Source organism: Psammomys obesus, unplaced genomic scaffold, assembly GCF_907164565.1.
Source record: "Psammomys obesus unplaced genomic scaffold, mPsaObe1.curated_primary_1811, whole genome shotgun sequence".
NCBI lineage: Eukaryota > Metazoa > Chordata > Mammalia > Rodentia > Muridae > Psammomys > Psammomys obesus.
This window is the reverse complement of record NW_026591597.1, coordinates 194,608-218,896: the sequence shown is the minus strand read 5'-3', so window position 1 is coordinate 218,896 and position 24,289 is coordinate 194,608. Positions and strand designations below refer to the sequence as shown.

General features: G+C 46.6%; 1 protein-coding gene across 1 annotated transcript; it reads right to left on the bottom strand.

Annotated features, from left to right (window-relative positions):
- Positions 1 to 351: 351 nt before the first annotated feature.
- Nipal4 (NIPA like domain containing 4) lies at positions 352 to 17,589 on the bottom strand. The gene is made up of 6 exons (XM_055610703.1): positions 17,512 to 17,589; positions 12,474 to 12,713; positions 8,504 to 8,560; positions 6,207 to 6,297; positions 3,034 to 3,194; positions 352 to 2,567 (listed from the first exon to the last, which is right to left on the bottom strand). Exons 1-6 carry the CDS (start codon positions 17,552 to 17,554, stop codon positions 1,939 to 1,941), a joined length of 1,221 nt encoding a protein of 406 aa, XP_055466678.1. The 5' UTR covers positions 17,555 to 17,589; the 3' UTR covers positions 352 to 1,938.
- Positions 17,590 to 24,289: the final 6,700 nt, after the last annotated feature.

Here is a 24,289-nt window from a genome sequence, read left to right as displayed (position 1 = left end):
AATTAAATGTTTCTCTTATAAGAGTTGCTGTGGTCGTGGTGCCGCTTCACAACAATGAAACCCTAAGACAGTCACCTCACTGAACCCTCCCACAAATGCTAGAAAAAGCTTCCTTTCTATATCACCTGGTGCCTAGGAGACAGGTGTTTACAATGGAGCAGTGATCTCCAGAAACATTCATTCCAACAGCAACCTTCCCCACTTGAGTGAAGGCAGATTTGTGAAAAACACAGGGCAGCTTGGGCCTGGCATTTTGGTGATCAGGGACTGGCCTCCCAGCACGTGAGAGAAACCAGTGGAGTGTATTTGCTCTGTGTTCAAGGAAGATCAGCACATTTGTCAAGTAAACACACTCTGAAGGCTTTATTCTCGACCCCAGAGCCCACGCTCTCAAGACCTCCAGTTTACTGCTACTCCCAAGATCCAATGTGTTGCATTGATTTCAGTTACAGTCAGAAATCCACATTCATTAAGACCCTGGGGATTGGAGGTGGAAGGTACAGAGTGTTGATCTTCCCTAAGAGCTTGCCCAAAGCCAGAAACAGTTTGGCCAGGGTGTGGTTGTATTTAGGGGATCAGATGTGAACAAACATAGGCAGGGAGCTTGCCAGTGTTACCTGCACTGAAGATCAAGTCTCCCCTCTTTCCCACAGACTGGCTCCTAACTTTACTCTCTATGGTCCTTGTGCCAAGCCCATTCTCTCTCCAGCTGCTCTTCTGTCCATGCCTCTGGCTAAATGTGAGGTCACCAAAGGTAGGCCTCAGAGCAGGTGATGGTGGAGGATTCACAGCACACTGTTTCCAGTGTGGGCAGCTAGGTTGTCATTGGAGATAGATTCAGTCCCAGCCGGGTTAACAAGGCTGTGCCAAGCCTGAACTCCCACTTGGTCACTGAGATTCAAAGCCAATTCTACTAGCTATAGCTCAGAAATGTCTCCACTCCTTTTTGAGGGGATGGAGTGAGGGGATGGTTTGGGTTCTTGCTTGGGACTGAATCAGGCCAAAAGTTACTTCCAGGTTTCCGGAGAGCCCATGAATCCCTTCAGAAAACCATGACATTGTGTCTCATACTCTCCCCCACCTCCCCAAGTCATGTTGTGGTCAACTTCTTGACACAAAGGAAGTTGCATTCTGCTAAATTCCAGCATGACAGCACAGTGCCGTTTTCTTCCCAGAGAAGGCTAGGTGACCATCAGAGCTGGACTAGGAAGCATTCCTGTGCTGTTGAGTTCTAAAGTTACAGCCTGCATGTTTCAGTGAGTGGTGACTTGGACAGAGAGAGGGAGGCCTGGTGGTGCCACTGGAGGCCCGGGCAGCAAGATGTGACCTCCAGTTGCTCTGCTTGGAGCATAGGCCAGTTGAAACTTCCCTGAGACATCAGGTGGTATTCACAGTAAGAAGGTCAGCCAGGGTCTTGCTTCTGTCTCTAAGGAACACCAGGCTACTTGGCACCTGCTATGCACTTTGGCACTGCGCAGCATACAGATGGCTCTGTAGTCCTCTTGCAAGCCTCATTCTTGAGCTAAGGACTTAGAAGTCCAGCTGGACAGGCCAAGTGGCATGAAGGGTTTCCTGATGACCAATATCTGAGGGCGATTCTTGAACTGGGCTACATTCATCAGGTCAAACTCTTATCTTCTCCCTAACAACATATGGATGGTGCTGAGGGAACCAGAGGGAAGAGGCTCTGGGGACTTGCTGGCTTCAACAGAAACTGGTGGATTTAGTCACCAAGGCTGTATCTCTAGGAAGTCCTGCCACCTACCTTACAAGGTAGGGATTTTTTTTTTCTTCTAGGAACAGCAGTGAGGTATAAATAAATATCTCAAAAAAAGATAGCCCTCGGCAAGAGATGTGCTGAAAGTAACCAGGAAGTTTTGAACTTGAGAGGTCAGGCTAGACCATTGGGTGTCTCCTCTTGCTCACATCTTCCAGGCTTTAAGAATGGATCATGAATACTTTGGGCTTCTGTTGTGGTGATGGTGTGCTGGCAAGTTCTATGTTGTCCACAAGGACATTCTTGTCTTCCAGTTTAATGACCGTGGGCTCTGGGGCAGGAGCTGGAGTTGTGTTTTTATGCGTGTGTGGCAAGCTGATTTGGTTGATGTCCAAATCTTTGAAAGCATGAAGCATAAAAACACCCAAGATGATGGTGACGAAGCCAGACAGTGTGCCCACAATATCCACAGCAGTCATAGTGTACCACTCCTTGAAGAGGACGATGGAGGAGGTCACTACCACCGTGGTGAAGAAAACATAGTAGATGGGGAAGACCAGTGAGGTGTTAAAAATATCCAGTGCTCTGTTGAGGAAGTTGACCTGAATGATGATAGAAAGTCCCAGGATGAGGGACAGGATATAGGGGAGGGGGTGCCGGACAACTGGTAAGCCTTGGAAGAAGTTCCTAATGGTGACACCCAGCCCCTTGACAGCAGTCACAGAGAAGGATCCGATCACAGAGCAAATGATGATGTAAATGAGGATATTCCTTTGTCCATAACGTGGGGCGACAATGAAGATGAGGATGAGGCAAGACACCACCAGAAGAACAGCAAATATGACGAACCCTTCAGAGAGGACGGACATAAATTACTCAGTGAAGGACACAAACAGTATCTAGGGCCCCGGACTTATGGTCAGACACGTGTGAGTTCTAGTCCCAGTTTCAGACCCTTTAATAACTCATGCAGGTTATTAAACTATTAAAACCTTAATTTCCTCATTTGTAAACAGGACCCAAAGTAGCATTTTCCCCTTTTAGAGCTGGGTTATGAGATAATGCATAGTCTTGCATAAAATGTTTTTATAATAAAAATAATGTGCGTTTAGAGACGTGCCTGGCACACAATGAACAATAAGTGGTATGTATTTATGTCAATCCAGGAAGCCTTGCTGACGAGTACCACCCAACTTCCTTTCTGCTGTCCACCTTTTCCTCAAGGGGGCAGCATGGAGATGGACAGAGCTCAACAAGGCATTCTACACATAATTCATTTGCTCATGCTTTCCACAAACCCAGTGCTTGAAGCCTACCTGTGTCTTTCATCTTGGAAGCCATCTCTGTGACAGTAGTGACCTTCTCCTCCTTGGGGGCATGTATGACCATCACTGTGCTGCCAGCCATACAGATCACACAGCCCAGCTTCCCCAGTAGATTCAGGCACTCTCCCAGACAGTAGGAGGAGAAGATGGCACTGTATAGGGGCATGGGAGAAAGGGATTGAAGGGCGGTGCCTATCCAAGCCCCTGAAAGACATGTGGGGGCTGAGCAAGCACATACGGGGAACAACAGTCCAGAACTTACTCCTCTCTGCAGAAGCCTTCCAAGATTCATCCCCTCTAACCCCAAAACTTTAAAAAGTAGAAACATGTTTCTAGGGGATTTTACTGTATGCTGGAAGAGCAGAAACACATGTATATCCTCTATATTTTTGAAATGGAAACCATCCCCAAACCAAAGGTTCCTGGCTGGTTTATTGTCAACTTGACACAAACTAGAGGCATCTGAGAAGAGGTGACCTCGGCTGAGCAAAGGCTCTCATGAGATTGGCCTGTGGGGCATTTTCTTGATTGATGATTGACGCAGGTGAGCCGTGGCCAATGCCACCCCTGGGCAAGGTGGTCCTGGGGTGTACAAGAAAGCGAACTGAGCAAGCCAAGAGGAGCAGCCTCCCATGTGGCTTCTGCCTTAGTTTCTGCCTCTGTGTTCCTGACTTGAGTTTCCGCCTTGGCTTCCCTCTGTGATGGATTTATTTGCAAGCCCAATAAATCCTTTGCCCTCCAAGTTGCTTTTGGACATGGTGTCTCATCACAGCCATAAAAAACAGACTAAGATAGGTTCAGAGAGCCTTTCAAACTACTCCTGTCTGACTTCCTGCTAGCTGACCATAGTGTCTTGCGGTATTGCTAGGAGATGTTTTTCAACCATGGCTTGTATACATCTGACAGCAGTGAACACGCCAAGGAATACACTGCAGGTCCACGCTATTGACTCACCCCGAATGCATTTTCTGGCAATTTCTATTCCTTGCTCCATGTCTGTTCCTTGGGTCATAGAAAACGAACCTATTTCCCTTTCATTTGCATATGCTAATATAAATCACCCCAATCATAATTATAGACACTATGTTTTGGGGCATGTATTTCCTAATAGGCAATGTGTCAGAGTTAATCTGACAACTCTGTGAATTAACATATACCACTCCCAGTTTACAGATGAGAAAATTGAGCTCATAGAAGTTAAAATGACTCAGCAAAGTCCTTTGACTGGTAAGTGGCAAAGGCAGGTTTTGAATGATACTTTGATCTTATTGAAAACTAATAGATTTTCCTCTACATTAAAGAGAAACTTTATGCTTTCCAGAGTGGTTATTGAGCAAGATACTTCCAGCTCCTTCGTGAAATGACTTCTGTTCCTTCTGATCTTCTAAGTAAGGGAAGAAAATGGGGAACTGTGCAGGCTGGAAATAAGTCATGAGCTCACTTGCATTATAAAGGCGGGATTATTTCACACTAAAAATGTATTGGCTGCCTTGGGACCTAGGTAGCATCACGAAGTCTTGGCCTGTAGGCAAGCTTACGGGCCATTTTCTTGATTGATAATTGATGAGCTCGTGGTGGGCAGTGCCATCCCAGGTGGTCCTGGGACATATAAGAAAGCAAACTGAGCAAGCCAGGAGAAGCAAGCCCCTAACTATTTTACTTACAGTGTCCTATCTGACACACTCTTATGGCTACTTAGGCAGGCAGGGCCTAACAGTGGAGAATCCCAGGCCTCTGAAAACATCCCAGGGGTGGGAATTTGTAAACATCAGATTTGGAAAGCACTTCTCAGCAGTGACGCCAGTCAGGCCAGTTGTGCACTGAGAGTGAGGAAGCTACTTGCTTCACAACTGCCATCAAGTAGAAAACCAACACAGAAGAGATTTATGGGTGCCAGGTGTGGTTGGCTGGGCTTTACCAGACAGCACCCCTCAGAGGTGGCTTGAGTTGCCCCACAGAGGTCCCTATGTTCACAGCTTGGGAGGAATGGGGGTGATAAGAAACATAAATTCTTAGGATCTCTTGTTTTGTTGTATTATTAGTTTTGGTTGTTTGGGGATGTTAGGAGTCAAACCCAGACATACCACATGAGCGCCCTAGTCCTTCATCACCAACTCTAACATCCTAAATTTTTAAAACCGTTGTTTGCAAAGCATTTACTGAGAGGTAACATGGCATAGCATGGCTGCTAATACGTGGGTCCTGGAATTCTAACTGCGTCCTGGAATTCTACTGCAAAGAGTGGATCCCGACCTGGCAAACAGGATTTTGATATTGACATATACAAGCGGAAGAAGGTTTGTTCTACCACCCAAGGAACAGAAATGGGTCAAGAAGTAGAAATTACTGGAAAGTTACCTTGGCCAAAGTGCTTCACCTCCCTGGAGCTTTGGCACAAACGTAAGGATTAAGTGAGTTAGTATACAGATTACGTTCAGATGCTTTAATGCATAACTTTCCTCTGTCAATTGTAGCCACAGTTTCTTGGAGCTAGTTTGTTCTACATCCATTTTATGTGTTACGGAATTTAATTCTCCAGGTGTGTGTTATTAGCATTCTATTTTGCATACGGATGAATTAAGGCTTGACTAATAGAATTGTAACTACTAAGGTTTGAGTTTAGTACTTGGGGAGTGTTGGGGGCTGGGGAGCTGGCAAGCATGAGGACCTGAGTTCAAATCCCCAGCACCCACCTAAAAACTAGGTGTGGTGATATGTGCCTATAATCCTAGGGTTGGGGAGCTCTAGCCTAACCAACTGGTGAGCTCCAGGCAATGAGAGGCATTGTCTAAGAAATAAGGTGGAGACTAATTAAGAAAGACAATGTGTTCTGACCTCTGACCTCCACAGGCTATATACAAAGACGTGTGCATCAGTATACCACAACCCTACACACTCACATATAAACACACTCACATAGTCACACACACTATAAACAAAAGAACACTAGGGCCATTTTCTTAGTTCATCGAAGGGATGCTGAGGCCCATGTCAGCCAGCAGTCCAAGGGCCTGGTGCTCTGAATAGCAGGTTCTCTCTTTCCAAGGCTTAGACTGGCTTGGGGTCCTAAATGCCAAAGATAGCTGCTCCCACTTTGATAAATCCAGGTCTCAACAGACTCAAAACAGGAAAGAGCCAGAGCTGTGAAAAGAGGGGACAGTGACCTTATGAGGACGCTCAGTGCTCCCAGCGGTGTGACAACTGTCGCAGGCGCAAATGCATAGGCCCCGAAGTTGGCAACTTCTCCAGCAGACACTAGGAAATTAGAGGAGAAAAGAGGCCAGTGTGACTCCAAGGCATCACGTCCATTCCAGATGAATCTGGGCAGAGATGGCTTCAGTCAGTGTTCAACTGTACCTAAAACCCAAGACCAGCACTCCTTAAGATCCTATCCGGATGCTGTGTCCTCAGAGATAAGGTCAGATCCAGACTCTGAGTTCTCCCACTGTAAAGATGGCAAGGCCACAGTCCTGAGCTCACAGTGACCTGAGAAGCTGCCATGTTTTGTGTGTCCTTTAGCCTTCAGTCCACACTCAGTTAAGTGTGCCTGACAGGCTGTTAGATTTCCTCTTTATCCTTAAAGTAAGTTCTAGAAAATCCGTTATTAAATAAAGAAATAGTTACAGTTATGGATTCTTTGGGTACTGCTTGGTCCATGGACTATTTTTTACTATGGGAATGCAGTCAGTTGTGTTTCTTAGTTGTTATTGTTGTTGTTTGGTTGCTGCTGTTTTAATCAATTTGACACAAGCTACAGTCATCTGAGAAGGAGGAAAATGCCCCTATCAGATTGGCCTGGAGGCAAGCCTGTTGGGGCAAGTGTTTCTGGGGTTTATAAGAACATAAACTGAGCGAGCTAAGAGAAATAAGCCAATAAACAACACTCCTCCATGGCCTCTGCTTCAGTTTTTGTCTGAGTTCCTGCCTTGGCTTCCCCCTGAGATAGGCAATAATTTATAAGCCAAACAAACCTTTTTCTCCCTGAGTTGCTTTGAGTTAGTGTTCTAACCACAACAATAAAAACCAAACTAAGGCAATAGTCTAAGACACAAGGCTTAGAATAGACCGAATTACCAAGGAGCCAAAAATACTTTCCATCAGCTGCGTGTGGTAGCACACACCTTTGATCCCAATACCCAGGGAGGCAGAGGCAGACAGATCTCTGTGAGTTTGAGGCCAGCCTGATTTACACAGAGAGATCCTGTCTCAAAAAAAAAAAAAAAAAAAAAAGTCCATCTTGCTTACAAGAACCTTTTCCATCTCTTTTTTTGAAGAGAGTAGCCAGGGCCTCCTGTGTGCAGGCAAATCATCAGTAGTATCACTCTGCCCAAGGTGAGAACAAACCCAACTTGGAAAATTATTGGTAGAAAGTGTTAGTTTCCACCAAAAAGAATTGGTCTTTGTGGACTATAGAGAGGGATCAGTGGTTAAGATCATTCACTATGCAAGCAAGGGGACCTGAGTTCAAATCCTTGGTACCCATGTAAACTCCAGTCATGGCCGAGGGTTCCTGTAGCTCCGGCATGGTGTGGTGAAGACATGTGGATCCTGCAAGCTTATTGGCCAGCCAGCCTAGCAAAAATGGTGAACTGCAGGTTCAGTGAGAAACCCTCCTTCCAGAACTAAAGTGGAAAGTGTTAGAGGAAGACACTGGACAGCCTCCTCTCGTCTTTGCACGTACATGTGTGGGCAGAAGCATCCTCCTCCCGACACATGTGTGCATCTCTCTCTCACACACACAAATAATAACAACAACAAATAATAATAACAATGTAAAACAAATAATTAGGCTCTGATAGCCAAAAAGGGTAAGTAGTCAGTAAGGCCAATTTGTGAGTGTGCAAATCTAGATAAGGTAGCAGAACAATCATGTTGAAAGTGAGTCAGGCTCTTAATTGTTATGGCATAGGGAAGTTGCTTTAGGTTCCCAAGGTCTACCAGATAGAGGCCCAAGACTGTGGCCAAGAGGAAGTGCTGCCAGTGTCCTGTATTTCAGTGGCAGCTGGAAGAACACACTTGTATCCATTAAAAAAAAAAAAATTGAAACACGGTTTCCTGTATCCCAGCCTGGCCTTCAACTTGCTGTGAAATTGAGGGTGACCTTGAACTTCTGCTCCTCCTGCCTCCACCTCTGTAGTGCTGGGGTTACAGGCATGTTCTACCATTCCTGTTTTATGTGGTGTTTGGGAGTGAACCTGGGGCTCCTATGCATCCTACGCAAGTGCTCTCCCGACTCTCTGCACCTGTACTATTATCTTCATAGAAGAGGCCGCCTTATTTTGGGCTGAGAAAGTGATCGCTGAAAGTAAGATGGCTACAAGGAGAAGGTTTTCCCAAGGAAGCTGGCCTTGGGCTTTCAGTGTCCATAACAGAGACAGGACACATTCAATCTGCCCTTCCCTTCATCTCCATCCCAGCAATCAGTAAGTCACTATTTTTAGAAGTGAAAGAAGCCACTTACTGGTAGCAAATCCAGCCCACCACATTGGATCCTTCAGGTAGCCATAGCCTCCATTCACTATAGAAGGAAACAGACACAAAATTAGAAGCTGGTGATACTTTGGGGGGTTCTGCTTTGACTCCCATAGCTGCCCCTCAGAACTTGCTTCTTAGCATCTATATCCAGTGGCCCCATTTTGTGTCTGTGGTTTGGACTTGTCTTTTGAATCCAGCCGTGTGACTAACTAATCATTTGGCTTCTCGCATCTTTTACAGATAACCCAATCTCTGGCCTAAATATGACTCTTGTCTTAATTTTAGCTTTGCTACTTGCTAAATGAAACTCAGTAAACGAAACTTTCAGAAACCAGAGGCCCTTTTTCTCCCCTCCTGTATCTAGTCTGTATGGCTGGTTCTGTTGCCACCTCCTCCTCCATCATGTCTGGCCAGGAGAAAGCAATGGCCTTGTTATGACATACCGTGGTTCTACACTTATCCCGGTACCAAGTTGTTTCTTGCATGGCAGCCAGTAGTTTTGAAAAATGCAGATCAAATTGTGCTGCTTTTCTTCCTGTCTTCCCGTACCTTACAATTACTTTTGAGACAAAGCCCCAACTCTTACGGAGACAAGTTGAGGCTGGGTCCTGCCCACCTTCGCAAACACCCCTGCTACACTCTTCATAGTCTTCAAGAATGATTAGCTCTTTGATGCCCAGGACCTTTGCCTATGTTTCTCCCTGTGTACAGAACTTCTATCCTTTAGTGTTTGCTGCCTGAATTCACTCCCACTCTGTAGGTCTCTGCTGCTTCCCAGAGGTGCCAAGTCTGCCTTTCATTTCTATTACTTCCCCTTTAGACGGCCATTCTCCTTCATGGTTCTTATCACTTGATATCACATATCATCTGCTTATCCTTGGCTGTTTTCCCCTACTGCAGTAGAAGCATCCGGAACGGTGTGTGCTCTGTTCAGGGCCCACAGCACAACCCAAGATTAACAGTATTAGAAGCCACAGTGATAACAATGGTAGTAGAAAGATCTGACACCAGCTGGGAGTGGTGGTGTCCCAGCACTCAGGGAGGCAGAGGCAGGTGGATTTCTGTGAGTTTGAGGCCAGCCTATCTAGAAAGAGTTCAGGACAGCCAAGGCTACACAGAGAAACCCTGTCTTGAAAAACACCCTATGTTAAACGAATTTTTCCCTGAGAGCTGTCTGCTCAGAAGACTGTGAAATAGTCAACTGGGGTGGGGTAGATCCTAGGGAAGCTATCTCGGTTGGTGAAGCACACTTGCTCTCTTCTCCAAAGAGCACAGCAGACTTTTCCTCAAGGTCTGCCAAACACTTGTCTAGAATGAAGGATGGGCAGCAATGGTCCTTGTCCCAATTTATTGCTGCATCTCCCAGTTTTTTTCCCCTTGTCTTTTCTTCCTTGAGACAGAGTCTATTATGTCCAAGCTAGCCTCAAACTCCATATGTAGTCAAGGATAACCCTGAATTTTTTATTTTCCTGCTTCTACCTCTCAATTATGTAGATTACAGGTATGTGCTATACCTGTTTTTATGTGATGCTAAGATGGTACCCAAAGTTATCGCTCTGCCAACTGAGCTATATCGCAAGCCCAGATATCCATTTTGGAATACACATGATCCAGGCACTAGAACTAATTCTGTGGGGCATGACTCTTTCTAAAGAAGTTACAGCTGAGCATCTTTAGTCTAAAACACCACAAACTAAAATACCTCAAGAATGCCAGTCTTTTTGAATGCAGACACTTGAAATAGACTTGAATGACCCTTGAAATAGAAAAACCCTATACCATTCAACTCATTTTCATGAACAAGGTTATTAACCAGCCATGTAAAATGACCTTCAGTTCTTTGTGAAAGGTAAACAGGAGACACAGTGAATTTCCTTTCAGACTTGAGTCCCATCTTCAAGATATTTCATGCCTATGGAACTATCCCCCAAGTAGGAATAACAAATCTGAAATCCCAACACTTTTGTTTCCGAGCATTTTACATACACCAGACTCACTTGAACATGGCTTCTGAGTAACTATTGAGACCCTGTTCTTCTCCTTCCTTTTCATTTCTCAAAGGTGGTGATCCAGCCTAGAACCCCACACACACTAGACAAGCATTCTCCCACTGAACTGTTGAGCCACACTCCCCACCTCACTTTTCTTTAAAGAGGGGATCTCACTATGCAGGTTAGAAAGATCCCGTCCAGAACTCACTCTGTAGCCTAGGCTGGCTTTGATCTCATGATCCTTCTGTCTCCATCTCTGCTGGGATGGTATGCCGGTTACTGTTTTGTCAACTTGAAATGCTCAAATAATCTGGGAACAGCGACCTTCAGTAGTGGAATTTTGCCTCCAACAGATTGGTCTGTGGGCAAGTCTGTGGAGCATTTTCTTGACTGACATTTGATATGGGAGCCCCGCCCACTATAGCTGATACTATTTCTGGGAAGGTGGTCCTGGGTTATATGAAAAAAAAAAAAGGAGGAGGGGGCAGGCTGAGCTAGCCCTGAGGAGCAAACCAGTAAACAGCCTGTCCCATGGCCTCTGCTTCAGTTCTTTCAGGTCCCTGCCTTGAGTTCCTGCACAACTTCCCTCTAGGATGGACTGTTTCCTCCCTGAGTTGCGTTTGCTCATAGTGTTTATCACAGAAATAAAATGTAAACTAGGACAGGAAGCATGCACCATCATGCCTGCCAAAGTGGTACTGTTCTTGGCCTATTTCATAGATGAGGAAATTGGGGAATATAGAAACACATTTCTTGCCTAAACCTCCACTAACAGCAGTCAAGAAGCCACAATTGTAAATTGTAATGGTCTGCTTCCAAAGCACAGTGCCTCATGGGACAGAGTTAGGCAATGAACAGGTCCAAGCATGAACATGTCATCTTCCCCAAACCTGTTTCTCCCTCTGCATGCATTGCAGAACACCACACCATCATCTTCCCTGTTGCTCAAGTCAGAAACCTGAGTCATCCTTGGCTTCTCTCAACCCTCCCCTGGCATCCAGAAAACATCAAAGCTATGAGTTCCATCTCCCCAAACTATCTCTGGAATCCACAGCGTGTCTCCACATCATTGGCCTCACACACTTTCTACTCTGGGACTCCAATCCATTTTCTACCTAACAACCAGGGATCTTTTCCAAATCATAAATGAGACTGTCACTCCCCAGCCTAAAACATTCAAACTCTGTAGCCAAGTGTACAGGCCCCTGCTGAGCTGGCCCTTAGCTCTCCCTGTATTCTCTGGTTATCCTGAACGGCCCTCAGTTCCACATCCAGCTAGGACTCGCATCTGAGCCTGGGTACTTGCTCCTCCTTCCACCACTGAATCATCCTCTTTCTCCTTTCCCCGCTGGCTCCTCATCACTAGGTCTCAGTGTAAGAACCAACGTCTACAGAAAACTTTCCTTCTGCACCCAGATCTGAACCTTACATATTCCAAAATAGTCTCATAGCAACCTGTATCTTCCCCATGAAGACACTCAGCACCACCGAGGGACCATTTCCTGTTGGCTGTCTGTCTCTCCCACTTGACCAGATGTACCACAGGGACTCTCTGTCCCCAGGTCCCACACTGCACCTGGTACACGGCAGGCATGCAATAATGGTGTGGGTTCAGTAAACGATGTGCATTTCTTTACGTGGGATTTCCTTTCTTGAAGATTATTTCAGAAAATCACATCACATCCAAGCTTCCAAATGAGCAAGACTCGGTGCTCATGCCGAAATTTGGCTGGATGCGCAAGGGCCCCTGGGAATCTGACGTGACGTAGGCTGAGTCTTTTGTGATTCCGTTTCACAGGAGAAGTTGTGACTTCCAGCTAGTGGCAGTGGCAGTTTGCAGCGGGGCTGACAATGAACCTCAGTGCCCACCTGAGATGCCATCCTCAGATTACAGCCTGAGAAGGGAAGTCATCCACCAAGGGCTTAGCTGCCCCTCACCCATCCCCACCTGCCCGTGGAGCCTACCTGCCCTCGTGGCCCCCGTGGCCACAAGTCGAATGAGGCCCTTCTTCTTAAGGATGACACTGCTGCCAATGAGGAAGCAGGAGAGGAAGGCGAGGCCCACACCGATGTAGAAGCCATACTTCTTCCTGACCCTCTCTTGCCAAGTGATTGAGGTGGCATTGCTGGGCTCTTCAGGGCTGATACCTCTCACGATCTGACAGAGGACCTCTTGGGAGGAGCAGTAGAGGCTGACTATGGAACCTGGTGGGAAGAGCATGAGAAGAGCCTTGCTGAGGACATAGCATGGCTCAAATATACTGCTGACTTAAACTTCATGTTTCTACTGTTCCAGAGCTCCACCACACACACACCAGAACACAACCAAAAAAAGGAAAAAAGAAAAAGTCTATTTCCAATCTTTTATGCTTTTAGCTGTTTTCTCACCAAGGACTTTATTTGAATGGACTTAGCAAATTGTAGAAACTCCTGTCAAACAGGCGACTTCTTTCTTGTTTTTCAATAATTAATTAACTTATTTACTTTATGTCCAGACTGGAGCTTCCTTATTCTCCTCTCCTCCCAGTCCCTCCTTCTCACCTTATCTATCCCCATAGCCCCCTTTCTCCTCAGGGAAGGGAAGACCTCCCCTGGATATTAACCAGCCTTGGTATATTAAGTGGCGGTAGGATTAGGTGCATCTTCTTCTGTTGAGGCTAGATAAGGCCTCCCAGTTAGTGGAAGGAGATCGTAAGGCAGGCAACAGAGTCAGAGCCCCTGGTCCTGCTGTTAGGGGTGTCACATGAAGACCAAGCTGCACATCTGTTATAACTATGTAGGGGGCCCAGGTCCGTCCCATGCATGCTCTCTGGTTGGTGGTTCAGCCTCTGTGAGCCGCTGTGGGCCCAGGTTAATTGATTCTGTACGAAGAGACTTCTTTAATCCCTATTCCACAGACAAAGAAATAGAGCCTGTGAAGATGTGGTACTTGCTCAAGGACACAAAGATTGTGAGGTGGTTTTAATGTCAGCTTGCTGTGAATTAGAATCACCTAAGAAGAGAAATTCACCTGAGGACTTGTCCTGCTTGTCTTAACTGACGTGGGAAGCCCACCCCAAATGTGGGCAGCTTCTTCAGGTGGCAGCCCAGGTGAAGAGGGCACGGCAAAAGGAAGATTACTTTCCTTTTGCTCACCTCGCCCTCCCCTCTTGACTGGAGTTAATATGCCCGGCTTCTCCTATAGCTGATTTCTCCCCTGATGACAGAACCAGCATCCCTGGGATTCTGTCATCCCGTGAGCACCAGCTGCTTTCTCGGAACCCTCCAGGAGTTGAGCAGCTGATCAGGACAGGTGAGGCACCAGCCTCATGGACAGAGCAACTCACGGGTTCTCAGGCTCTCCGGCTCTCCAGTGTGAGATGGCCATTGTAGAAGTACCATGACTTCTGAGGCACCCAGCCTCGAGGACCAAGTAACTACCTAGTTCTTAACCTCTGAGGGACAAGACAACTGTCATTACTACTGCAAAATAAACTGGTTTAACATATTCTTGTAATATGTATTTATTCTCTAAAGAACCTTGACTACTAAATACACAGATTGTCTGGCTTCAGAATTCCAGCCTGTGGTACTGATGCCTCCCACAAAAGGTAGGGGCTCAGCTAAGTTCTCAGCCATCATTGCATTCATCCCAGTGTCCACCATGGGGATTCCCTCTCAGCCTCTGGATTTTTGCTTTCCAGTAACTCATGAGCTTCCCTGGGGGCTTCTTCACCTTTATGCCCCTCTAGCTAGAGTGGGAAAGTCACTGGGCAGATAGTTCATCCAGACCCTGGTCAACCTGAAGGTAACTGAAAAGTGGGCTTCCAATGGGTAGGACCTCACCATTCCAGGACTTATTTTTGGGCCACCGGTTGGGGACCCTTTCAGGGCATAATTGGGTTAATGCTCCCGCCATCCCGTAAGGCTGTCTCACCAGTTTGCTTTTCTTGTCTGATTCTTTCCTCAAGTCCCAGAGCTAGCCTCTGACCTGTCTGTCTCACTGTCACAGACAACAAGGGCAGTCTCAGGAACAAAGGGCTGACCCTCAGTGAAACACAAACCTATACAAGTCCAGTGAAACATAGGAAAACGTGAGCAAGATTCTACCAGTGCCACAAAGCACATGGCCTCTGTTCTAGAGTTTTACTTGAGGAACCTTAACCATTCAACGAAACAGTCACAATGACCATTTCCATGTCCTTAGTAGAAGAACTTGAATTCAATGATCTTCTTAAAGAGGTATCTATAATCAAGGTGTGTGTAAGGCCCTACCAATCTGATTCTGTCCGATCTGTAATAAAGGTGAAGCCAAAAGTAGAGCCCAGACTCACGTGATGGCCAAGTCTATGTTCAGAACCATCACACTCTGATAAACAGGTTGCCCCATGGGGCGGCAATGTGGGGGAGCCATCTTCATTGTGCCCTCTGCATTCAGTCATAAACCTGTTGCAAATAGCCAGAAGTGGGGAGTTTTCCTAGGAGCATTCAGACTTGGGGTTGCGCTTGAAGCTCAGAAGGATGGTTTATCTCTCTGGTCATGCCTTGTAGGTGGTAGCAGCTGGATCACTCTCAGACAGAGCTGCCCCTGAAATTCCTCAGTTTGCCCAGCTCCACAATTATTTGCTATTGGCCTTTCCAGGTGTTTCAGGATATGGTCTCCAGCATGTATCACAAAGGTCTGAACTTCAAAGCCATAGATCTGAGCCTAGAAGAGGACCCTCTCAGACCAAGCTGGAGTTCCTACTCTATGCCTACATGGGCCCAAATCCAAGGCCAGGGAGCTTGAGATTTGACACACCTGCATCAGAGTAGCATCTTGGTGGAGCAGAATAAGGGTAAAGTTGACCTTTTGAACATGGCCCAGAGCTGTGGAGGACAGGTAGAAAAGCCCTTTAGAAAAAAACAAAAACAAAAACAAAAAAAACCCAGCTGGTCTAAAATGTATCTCAGTAGCAGATGTGTCTCAACTACCAGCACTTGCCTGAATGAGCAAGGCCATAAATTCAACCCAGGTACCAGAAGGGCAGAAAAAAAAAGGAGGAATTCATTTAAAAAAAAATAGGGGGAGGAAGGACAGCAGAAAGTGGAGGGGGAGCAAATATGAGTAAGGCACAATTATCTATGGGTACGGAACTGTCATAGCAAAATCCTCTATTCCGCATGCTGAGTAAAAACAGCAATAAAATGGAAAACAACAACAACAGAACAGAACAGCCAGTCTGACCCTCTACTATTCTTCTGGGCAAACCAAGGTCCCATAAAGAGAATAGATTTGCCAGAGTTGAGACTGAAATCCAGCAGGAAATATCTGTGAGTCTTTTGCTATGAGACAGCTGTCTTTCCACCATTGGATGATGAGACAAGAAGTCATCATCTCAGGGCCTAACCAGACTGGTTCTACACTGCTCAATCCTGTTCCACCAGCTCGGGGCATCCTTGCCCAAGAGCCTCATCCTGGGAGTTCCCTGAGCCCAGGAAATGCAGGCAGTAAGCCAGAGTCTGCTGGCTCACCTTTGCCCTGCTTCATCAAGTCTCCCTGCTACTGGGTGGACCCAGAAGGCTCATGGCAGCCAGCACCCCTGAGCTCAGCACATCTGTGGAAGTCAAATTCTCATCAGTCCAGTGAAGAGCTAAAGAGCGAGCTGATGGTCAAAAGGAACCCAGTTCAGAGTGGGTGCACGCCTGGAAAATGGGTACCAGGTGGATAATACTTGTCTTTTCTCTAAAATGGTGTAGAACTAGGAATGCCTGCTACCTTGAGATAAGGGGTGAGGCTGAAAAAGGCCTGCCTGGTTGCTCAGGAGACTGAGGCCAGGCGACACCTAAGAGCACTGCCCTGAAGAAGGGCAGAAGTTAGGGACCTTCGGGCTGCATCTCCAATACAGGAGGAAAATGGAGAAAGTTCCAGACTGAACAGCGAACAGCAGCTGCAGAGGTTCAGGTGTCTGAATCCAGGACGTGGTTCATATTCCCTACTGTGGTTCCTGGGGCAAATTATTAGGCCTGCCAGAGCCTTTATTTATTTATCTCTAGAATGGGTATAGTGAAATTACAACTATCTGCCCTAAGGATGAAGGCCAGTGTTAGCCTGCTTTCCTAGCATGCTCAAGGCCCTGGGTTCAGTTTCCAACACTGCAGTAAAGAGAAAGAAAAAAAAGAACACAAAGGGGAGAACTTAGCTCACAAAGTTGTCCTCTGACCTGTATAACCTCAGGATTGCACTCATGCCCATAAATACAGATCATGCATATCTCACACACACACACCAAGCATATCACACACACACACACACACACACACACACACACACACACACACACACAGGTATGCACCTACTCATGCACACTAGCAAAAAATACATTTAAAAAATAAAATCCATGCCCAATGGCACACACTTGTATTCCCCGGCTGAGGGGGACCGAGGCAGGAGGATCCCACATTTGAAGCTATTCTGGACAATTTAGCAAGCCTCTGTCTAAATACAACAACAGCAAAGTAAAGATAGAACAACTGCCTGCATATTAGAGTTTGCTTCCGGGATTAAATGGGATAGCTCAGGGAAGAAAGAAGGTCTACCTAGTTAAGAACGCTCCAGAAAAATCAAGGGTCTTTCCCAAGCATTGCCTGAGGCTCTTTCTCTCCTTCTTCAAAAAGTGTGTGGATTTGGAACGGGGAGCTTCTCTGTTCCTTTGCTCGCTGGTTTGGGTGGCTAGGAAAGATTATGTGAGCAGGTATCAAAGCCTGCAGCGACACAGCGCTTCTCCTGAATTCTCTACCCCACCCCTTTGGCGGGCCACCTTGCCACAGTGCGCGCTGTTTTCCTCTCAGTCTGCTCAGCTCCACGCAGCTGCCACCGGGGAGGTGACATCTCCGCCAGACCCGGATCTTTAGGACAGTTTGGGAACCGGGAGGGAATCTGATGCTGACCTCCCCCCTCCCCAGTTTTTCGGGCCCCAGCAAGTGAGGGCGAGGCAAGGTGAGGAGCGCCCGCCCAGGTCCTCGCACAGCCGCACGCACGCACCGTTCTCGCAGCTGCCGTTGAAGTTGGCGACCCGCAGCTCCATGAGGGCCTGGGCTGAGGGCGCCCGAGGTCCGCGGCTCCTGGGCAGGTGGCCGTGACTTGTCCTAGCGTGGATCGGGCACGGGGAGCTGCTGGGGTCGGGACCCAGGGGTGGGGAGAGTGACGTGCTCCAGAGGGGAGGGTCCCCGGGGAGGAGTCACCCTGAGCCTTGGGCAATACCAGGCGCTGGGGAATCAACTCCGGGACAGAGGCTCTCGTGCCCTTCTGGGGTGCGACCGCAGCTGGGTGCCAGCCGCGGAGTCATCGGCCCGTGCCAGGGGCAAGAGAGAGGGGGCGGGTCCCCTGTGCCTGCCTTTCCAGGACGCTAGCACTCACATCTAGCTTCCTTGGTGGCAGAGTTGATGCACTCCAGGATGGCACAGAGGAAGCCACTTTGGGAGGTGGAAGTGTCAAGGAAAGGTCTGAGAACCTGTTTCTACCCCTCCTTATCCTCCTCTTCTGTCTTTGTCATGGCATTACTTACAGGTCTGATCTGCGCTGTGCACTGTGGGTGACAGGAGTCCTTAGATGTTCAATACATACTGTGTCTTATCAATGATGGCAGGGGATTGGTCAGGCTGAATGGAAGGAGGAAATGAAGTGCTAATCTTTCCTTATATAGTCCTGGGAGGAACAAATTAGGACCAATCATTTAGAAGCAGATGTTTTCCCAAATCACTGTTTATAAGTTTTACACATAAACTATAAAATTATAAAAACATACCTGTTTATATAATACAAGTTGTGATTGAATGGCTATATGTAAAAGTGATGGAATATGTGGATATATATATATATATATATATATATATATATATATATAGTGATGGAATGTATATGTATGTACATATATATATATATGAGATGTATGTATGTATATTAGTTAGCTTGTTTATGGTAATTATTCATAATAGATGTACATATAAAATCATCACATTGTATATCTGAAATACATACAGCTTTCTTACACTTATTTTTTGTGTGTGTGTGTGAGAGAGAGAGAGAGAGAGAAAGAGAGAGAAAGAGAGAGAAAGAGAGAGAAAGAGAGAGAGTATACATGCCATGGCACTCAAGAGGAAGTCAGAGGACAACTTCCTTTCCACTATATCCCTAGAGATCCAATTCAGGTTAGCAGGCTTGTGGCTTTACCCACTGAGCCATCTAGCCAACCCTTCAGTTTTTATTTGTCAAAAATACCTCAACACAGCTATAATAATGATGACGACAACGATGGTAATGGTGATGATAATGATAAAAATAAAATCGCAAAAAGTATTGACTCTGAGGGTGACAGTAAAACGGATTCAGAAGAAACCTGACCTGAAGCCTGAAAACACTGGGCAGGCAGCATTCTTCTAAGTCCTGACAAAATCCAGCTTGCCTAATCCCCATGTCAACCATGTGGGGTACGAACCTGTACTATCCACAGACAGCACACCCAGCATAGTGAACAGGTAGCTTGTCCTGGATCTCAGCTAGGAACAAAGAGAAACAGGATGAGGCCCATAGGTTCCCACAAAGACTGAACCGCTAACTAGCGAGCATGCATGGGACTGACCTGGGCCTTCTGCACATATCTAACAGTTATGTCGGTTGGTCTTCATGTGGGACTCCTAGCAGCAGGAACAGGAGCTGTCTCTGACTCTGTGGCCTGCCTCTGGGTCACCTTCCCCATCCTGGGCTGCCTTGTCTAGCCTTGATGGGAGAAGATGCTTACTGCAACTTGATATGCCAAGGCTGGTTGATAACCACTTTTCTGAAGAGAGAGGAGGAGTGGACGTGGTGGTGCTGGTGGTAGGGAGGTGGGGGGATGGACAGGAGAGGACTGGGAGGAAAGGAGGGAGGGGAAACTGTGGTTGGGGTATAAACTAATTAACTAAAAACAAAAGAGAGAACCAGGATGAAACTCATGATGTCAGCAGCCACACTAAGCCACCTGGCACCTGAGACTGAAATGAACAGCAGGAGCTGGGGCAATAGGTCAGCTCTGGCAGTGAGGTCATCTTTGGATACCCATTGTCCACGGGTTTTTACCTCACTGAGCTTCCAATGAGGTGGGCTCCCTTTCTAGTCCATGTGAGGAGGGAGATGAGGACAGCGCCTACTGGGCTCCCAACCCTGATCCTCACATTTACCCCACCCCACACCATCTTGCTTGTGGCTTCCTCTCTGGCCACTGAAGGATGATTTCTCCAGCCATGTGCCTTCCTCTAACCTCTTGGGTTAGCCTCCTGCTTTCCATAAGGATCAGTTCCCTTACTGTGCAGTACCCCAGCTTCTTGTTTGTCCTTTCTCTGTGTTCGAACTGCCATCGGAGGGAGGGTCATGCAGAGGCTGGAGGAGAAAGGGCAGTCACAGGCACTGCAGGAAGAAGCCATGGGTCCCATGTGCCACCTCACCCTCAAGGTGTGTGAAGCCCAAACAGCGTTGAGTGTCTTTAAGACCAATGTGTATGGGAACGCTGAGCAAGAAACTGGAACAACTGGCCTGGGGAGGAAACTATCAAATGATCTGATCGTGCTGCCCCAGAGAGAAGAACTGACGTGAGAATGTTTCTCTTCTTGAACTTCAGCATTTCTGCAGTACACATGGGCTGGAACACTGGCCGTGGCACAGCCCCAAACCCTCCTCACATTCAGATTCAATCACTTGTGTTCTAAGGACAGGGGCAAGCACATACCAATGGTTTCCCTCTGGTTAGATTTTTAAAAATTGATTCCAATTGTGTGGAGGTATTATTGAATAAAAAGTTCATGTGTGCACACGTGTGTGGGCGTGCATGTCTGTGTGCGTTTGTGTGTGGGTGCTCTCATCCGTTCAGGAGGATAGAGGTCCACATCTGGTGTCTTCCTCAGTCAGCTCCCCACCTGCCTTATTTTTTCAGCCAGAGTCTCTCCCTGAACCTTGCCGCTTGCTGGTTCTGTTTCTCTGACTAGCCAGCAGACTCCCAGTAATCCTTTCATCTCTGCTCTTCCTTCCTCCCACCAATGCCAGGCTGCCAGGCAAGCACTGGCACACATGGCATTTTTACGTGGATGTGGAGAATCCAAACTCAAGTGTGCATGCTTGCATAGCAAACACTGTGCCCACCGAGACAGCTCCTCAGCCCCAGATTGCATGGACTTAAGGAATGCAATTGATGATTTGATTGGAGCATACAATGTCAGAGATTACTGCAATTAAGCTACTTAATATATACACTCCACATTGGGGTGTGTGTGTGAGTGACAGTGTGTGTGTGTGAGAGAGAGAGAGAGAGAGTGTGTGTGTTGGGAAAATGTTTGTGTTAAGAACATGTAAGATCTCGTGGCTTTTCTCAGTAGCCTTTAAAAAAGCACAACAAAGTATACTTAAATTATTCTTGCCATTGCTGTGCCCAGATGTGAAGAGAATGACAGACATATGTATTCTTAAATATATTTAGTTTTGCTGGGTGTAGTGACATACACATGTGATCCCAGCACTTGGGGAGGCAGAGGCAAGTGGGTCTCTGTGAGTTTGAAACCAGTCTGGTCTACAAAGCAAGTCCAGGACAACCAAGTCTACATGGAGAAACCCTGTCTCAAGGGGGTCGGGGAGGCTGAGCGAGAGAAAAGAAAACAAAATACATTTAGTTTTATATGGATTTGCCTTTTGAGGAGCTACTATCTTGGAAGAACCTAGCTAGACGTCCTTTTGCCTGGGCTGGAGGGCACTACTGAGTCTGTCCAGTGCTTCGAAAGGATTTCCCAGTCTCAGGTAAAGTTTGCATTTTAAACTGCAGTTTGAGGGTGAGAGGGCTGAGACCCATAGTAGGCCCATACCCATACCCATACCCTCTGAGGCCTCAGGCTCCCCATCTGCTCCAGGAGGGGGCAGGGCCTCTCAAGGCTGGCATCAGGGCATCTTATCAGGACACACATAAAGGGCCCTATTGAACTGCAGGCTCCTCGGCTGCCGTCCTGACAAAGCCCTTTTCTGCTGAGCCACAATGGCTCTGTCAGGCAGGTAGCAGGGCCTGCAGCATTGTCTCCCCCGTCAAGAACAACAGGGCTCACTGTTTGACCCAGCCTTGGTCTCCATGGGGCGGGTGGGTGCTTTGAAAGAGTCTAACCAGCTAGGGACAGATGGGCTCTGTCCTTAGGCAACCAGGGACTGGTAAGCTAGCCATAAATCTTTTGGCCAGTTATTTAAGAATGAGCATTAAAAAAAAAAAATTGTTAAAACCTTGACTTTTCTAAGCTTATGTCCAAGGGTTGGTACTAAAGATCTTCACAGATGGAGGTAGTGGCCACTGGCCATGTGTGCCTAATAAAAGCTCTTGACAAGCAGCCAATCCGAGCAGGGGTTTGTTACAAGCACTAAATGGCTTCTGTTAAGATTTTGGAACAGCCAATCCTTTGATGTAGGGGTCTTTCCTGTGCACTGTAAGTTGGTTGGCAGTATCTGGCTTCTACTGTCAGGTTACCAAGAACATACCCATGTCTCCACCTTCAGCCCTCAGTTTTAATAACCCCCAAACACCTCAAGATAAACTACCAGATCACCTTGAATTAAGAACCACTAAGATTTCAGAGAGCAAATGAGATGATAGTATGAGGACTCCATTAAAATGAGAAAAATAAGTATTCAATTTATTTCCTATTACTCTACTTCCTTTGATGTTTTATAAAATACAGCACCTACAACTGTTTAAAGTTGCTTTAGTGGCTTATGGTGTGTTTCTATTGGACAGGGTTGTTACAGATGCAAACTCTGGGCCACAGAGGGAAAGTGACCAGTGGAAGGTAATAGAGAGAAAGAGCCAGAGATCAAGTCAGATCTCCAGACTGGCACTCCAGACTGTCTCCGCTACTCCACACCCGTCACAATGAAAAGATGTTCCTAGATGTCCTTTGTTGGGGTGTTTTCCTTTGTTGGGGTCAAATAACAGCTCAGGAGGAATAGAGACAAGAGTACAGTTAATGCTACTTATATGCTTGCTAAATGTCATGTGTGTGCCCCTTTCATCTTTGCAATTACCTTGGAAGAGGGTTCTGTGTGTAGCTCCATTTTTCAGGTTAGGAAATCGAGGTTCATTTAGGACACTCATCTCATGAGTTGTGATGTCAAGACTCAAGTGCAGATAATCTTCAATCCAATGCATAGCACCTTAGAACTCTAGGTCCAGTGACACTACATGAGATATGGGGAGGCCCATCTCCTCATATTCTACATTGGGTAAGAAATAGTCTTCAAGAGCTGGAAACGGTGGCCCACACCTGTAATCCAAGCACTCCAGGAGGCAGAGGGAGGTGGATCTCTGTGAGTTCAAGGCCAGCGGGTCTACAAAGAGAGTCCAGGACAGCCAAGGCTGCAAAGAGAAACCCTGTCTCAAAAAAACAAAAAACAAAAAACAAAAAACAAAAACAAAAACAAAAGAACAACAAAAAAATAGTCTTCAGTCTATCCCAGCTCCGCAAACCTGGTCTTGACAGCAAGGCCAGCTTTGTCTTGTCATGTCCTTCTGATTAGGAACCATGGGAATGTAGACTTTTGGGATGCAGAGGGTAGCCTACAGTTTCCCATGTGTCCATGGCATGGCTGCTGCTCTCATGAAGAACTTTACTGTCATTGGAAATGCTGCCTGGAATGGACACACATGTATGTGGTCCAGCTATAAGAAGAGCCATATCAAGCAATAGGATCTGCGCACAACTGGTAATCAGTAACGACTATCAAGACAATACTGTGTCACTGAGGGATTTGCCTGTGGACCAAGCACTTGACTGATATTAGCTTAGGTGGCTATGACAAGCTGAGTTCCCTTTGAAGCTGTATTTAGAAAAAACTCAGAGAGGTGAAGTCACTTTCCCAGGTTGCACAGTGATGGACAGAGCGGCGATATTTCTCTCTCTTAACAATAGTTCTCTTAATTAAGGCACTGGTACGATGAGGCTAGCACTTTCTTTCCCAGCCCTTCCTAGTCCAGTTACCTAGGTGGCTGGGGAGATAGGACCGACACAGAAGCCATGGGGTGTGTGTGTGTGGGGGGGCTATGCCTTCTTATCAAACCTTATTTAGGTGCCTGGAAGGGCTCACCAAATCCAACCTCTTTGTTTTGCAAAGAGAGAAACTGAGGCATAGAACAAGACAAGGTCATGATCAATATCACCTAGGTAACTGGTAACAAAATCTACACTTTACCGAAAGTCACTTGAAATCTACCCCAGGCACTTTTGCTTTCCTCTATTCTTTCCTTTTGGATACAAAGCATCAGTCTGAGGGTAAAATGTCAGTTAGTATTTCGGAGTCATTTTCCAAGGATGAGTCTGTGTGTTAAGTTCTTACTCCCATTATCCATTATCACATGTAATTGTTACAGGCTTCTGTACTGGGCATTGCTATTGGTGTCAGTTTAAAATCGAGCAAACCGAAGTTCAGAAAGTCACTTCTAGAGTGACACAGTGGCTCTGATGAAACCCAGCAGACAGGTTCTAAAACATGCTTCTGGGTCACTCTTCTCAGGCAGAGCACACTACCTTTCTGGCAACATCTGCCTACAGGTAGAAGGGTTTGACATCAGTGCTGAGGGCAGGGCTCACTCCAAGGCATGCTGCTGGGAGTCTGGCATTGTTTGGCCTTGGCGTGGATGTTCAGATAGTCTAATGCACTTCAGATCGTGAGATTATCAGACCTTAGGGGAAAGCAGCTAGTAATGCATTCTATTGTTGTATGACTAGTACGTTGCTGGCTTCTCATGTGTATCACCTTAATCTTT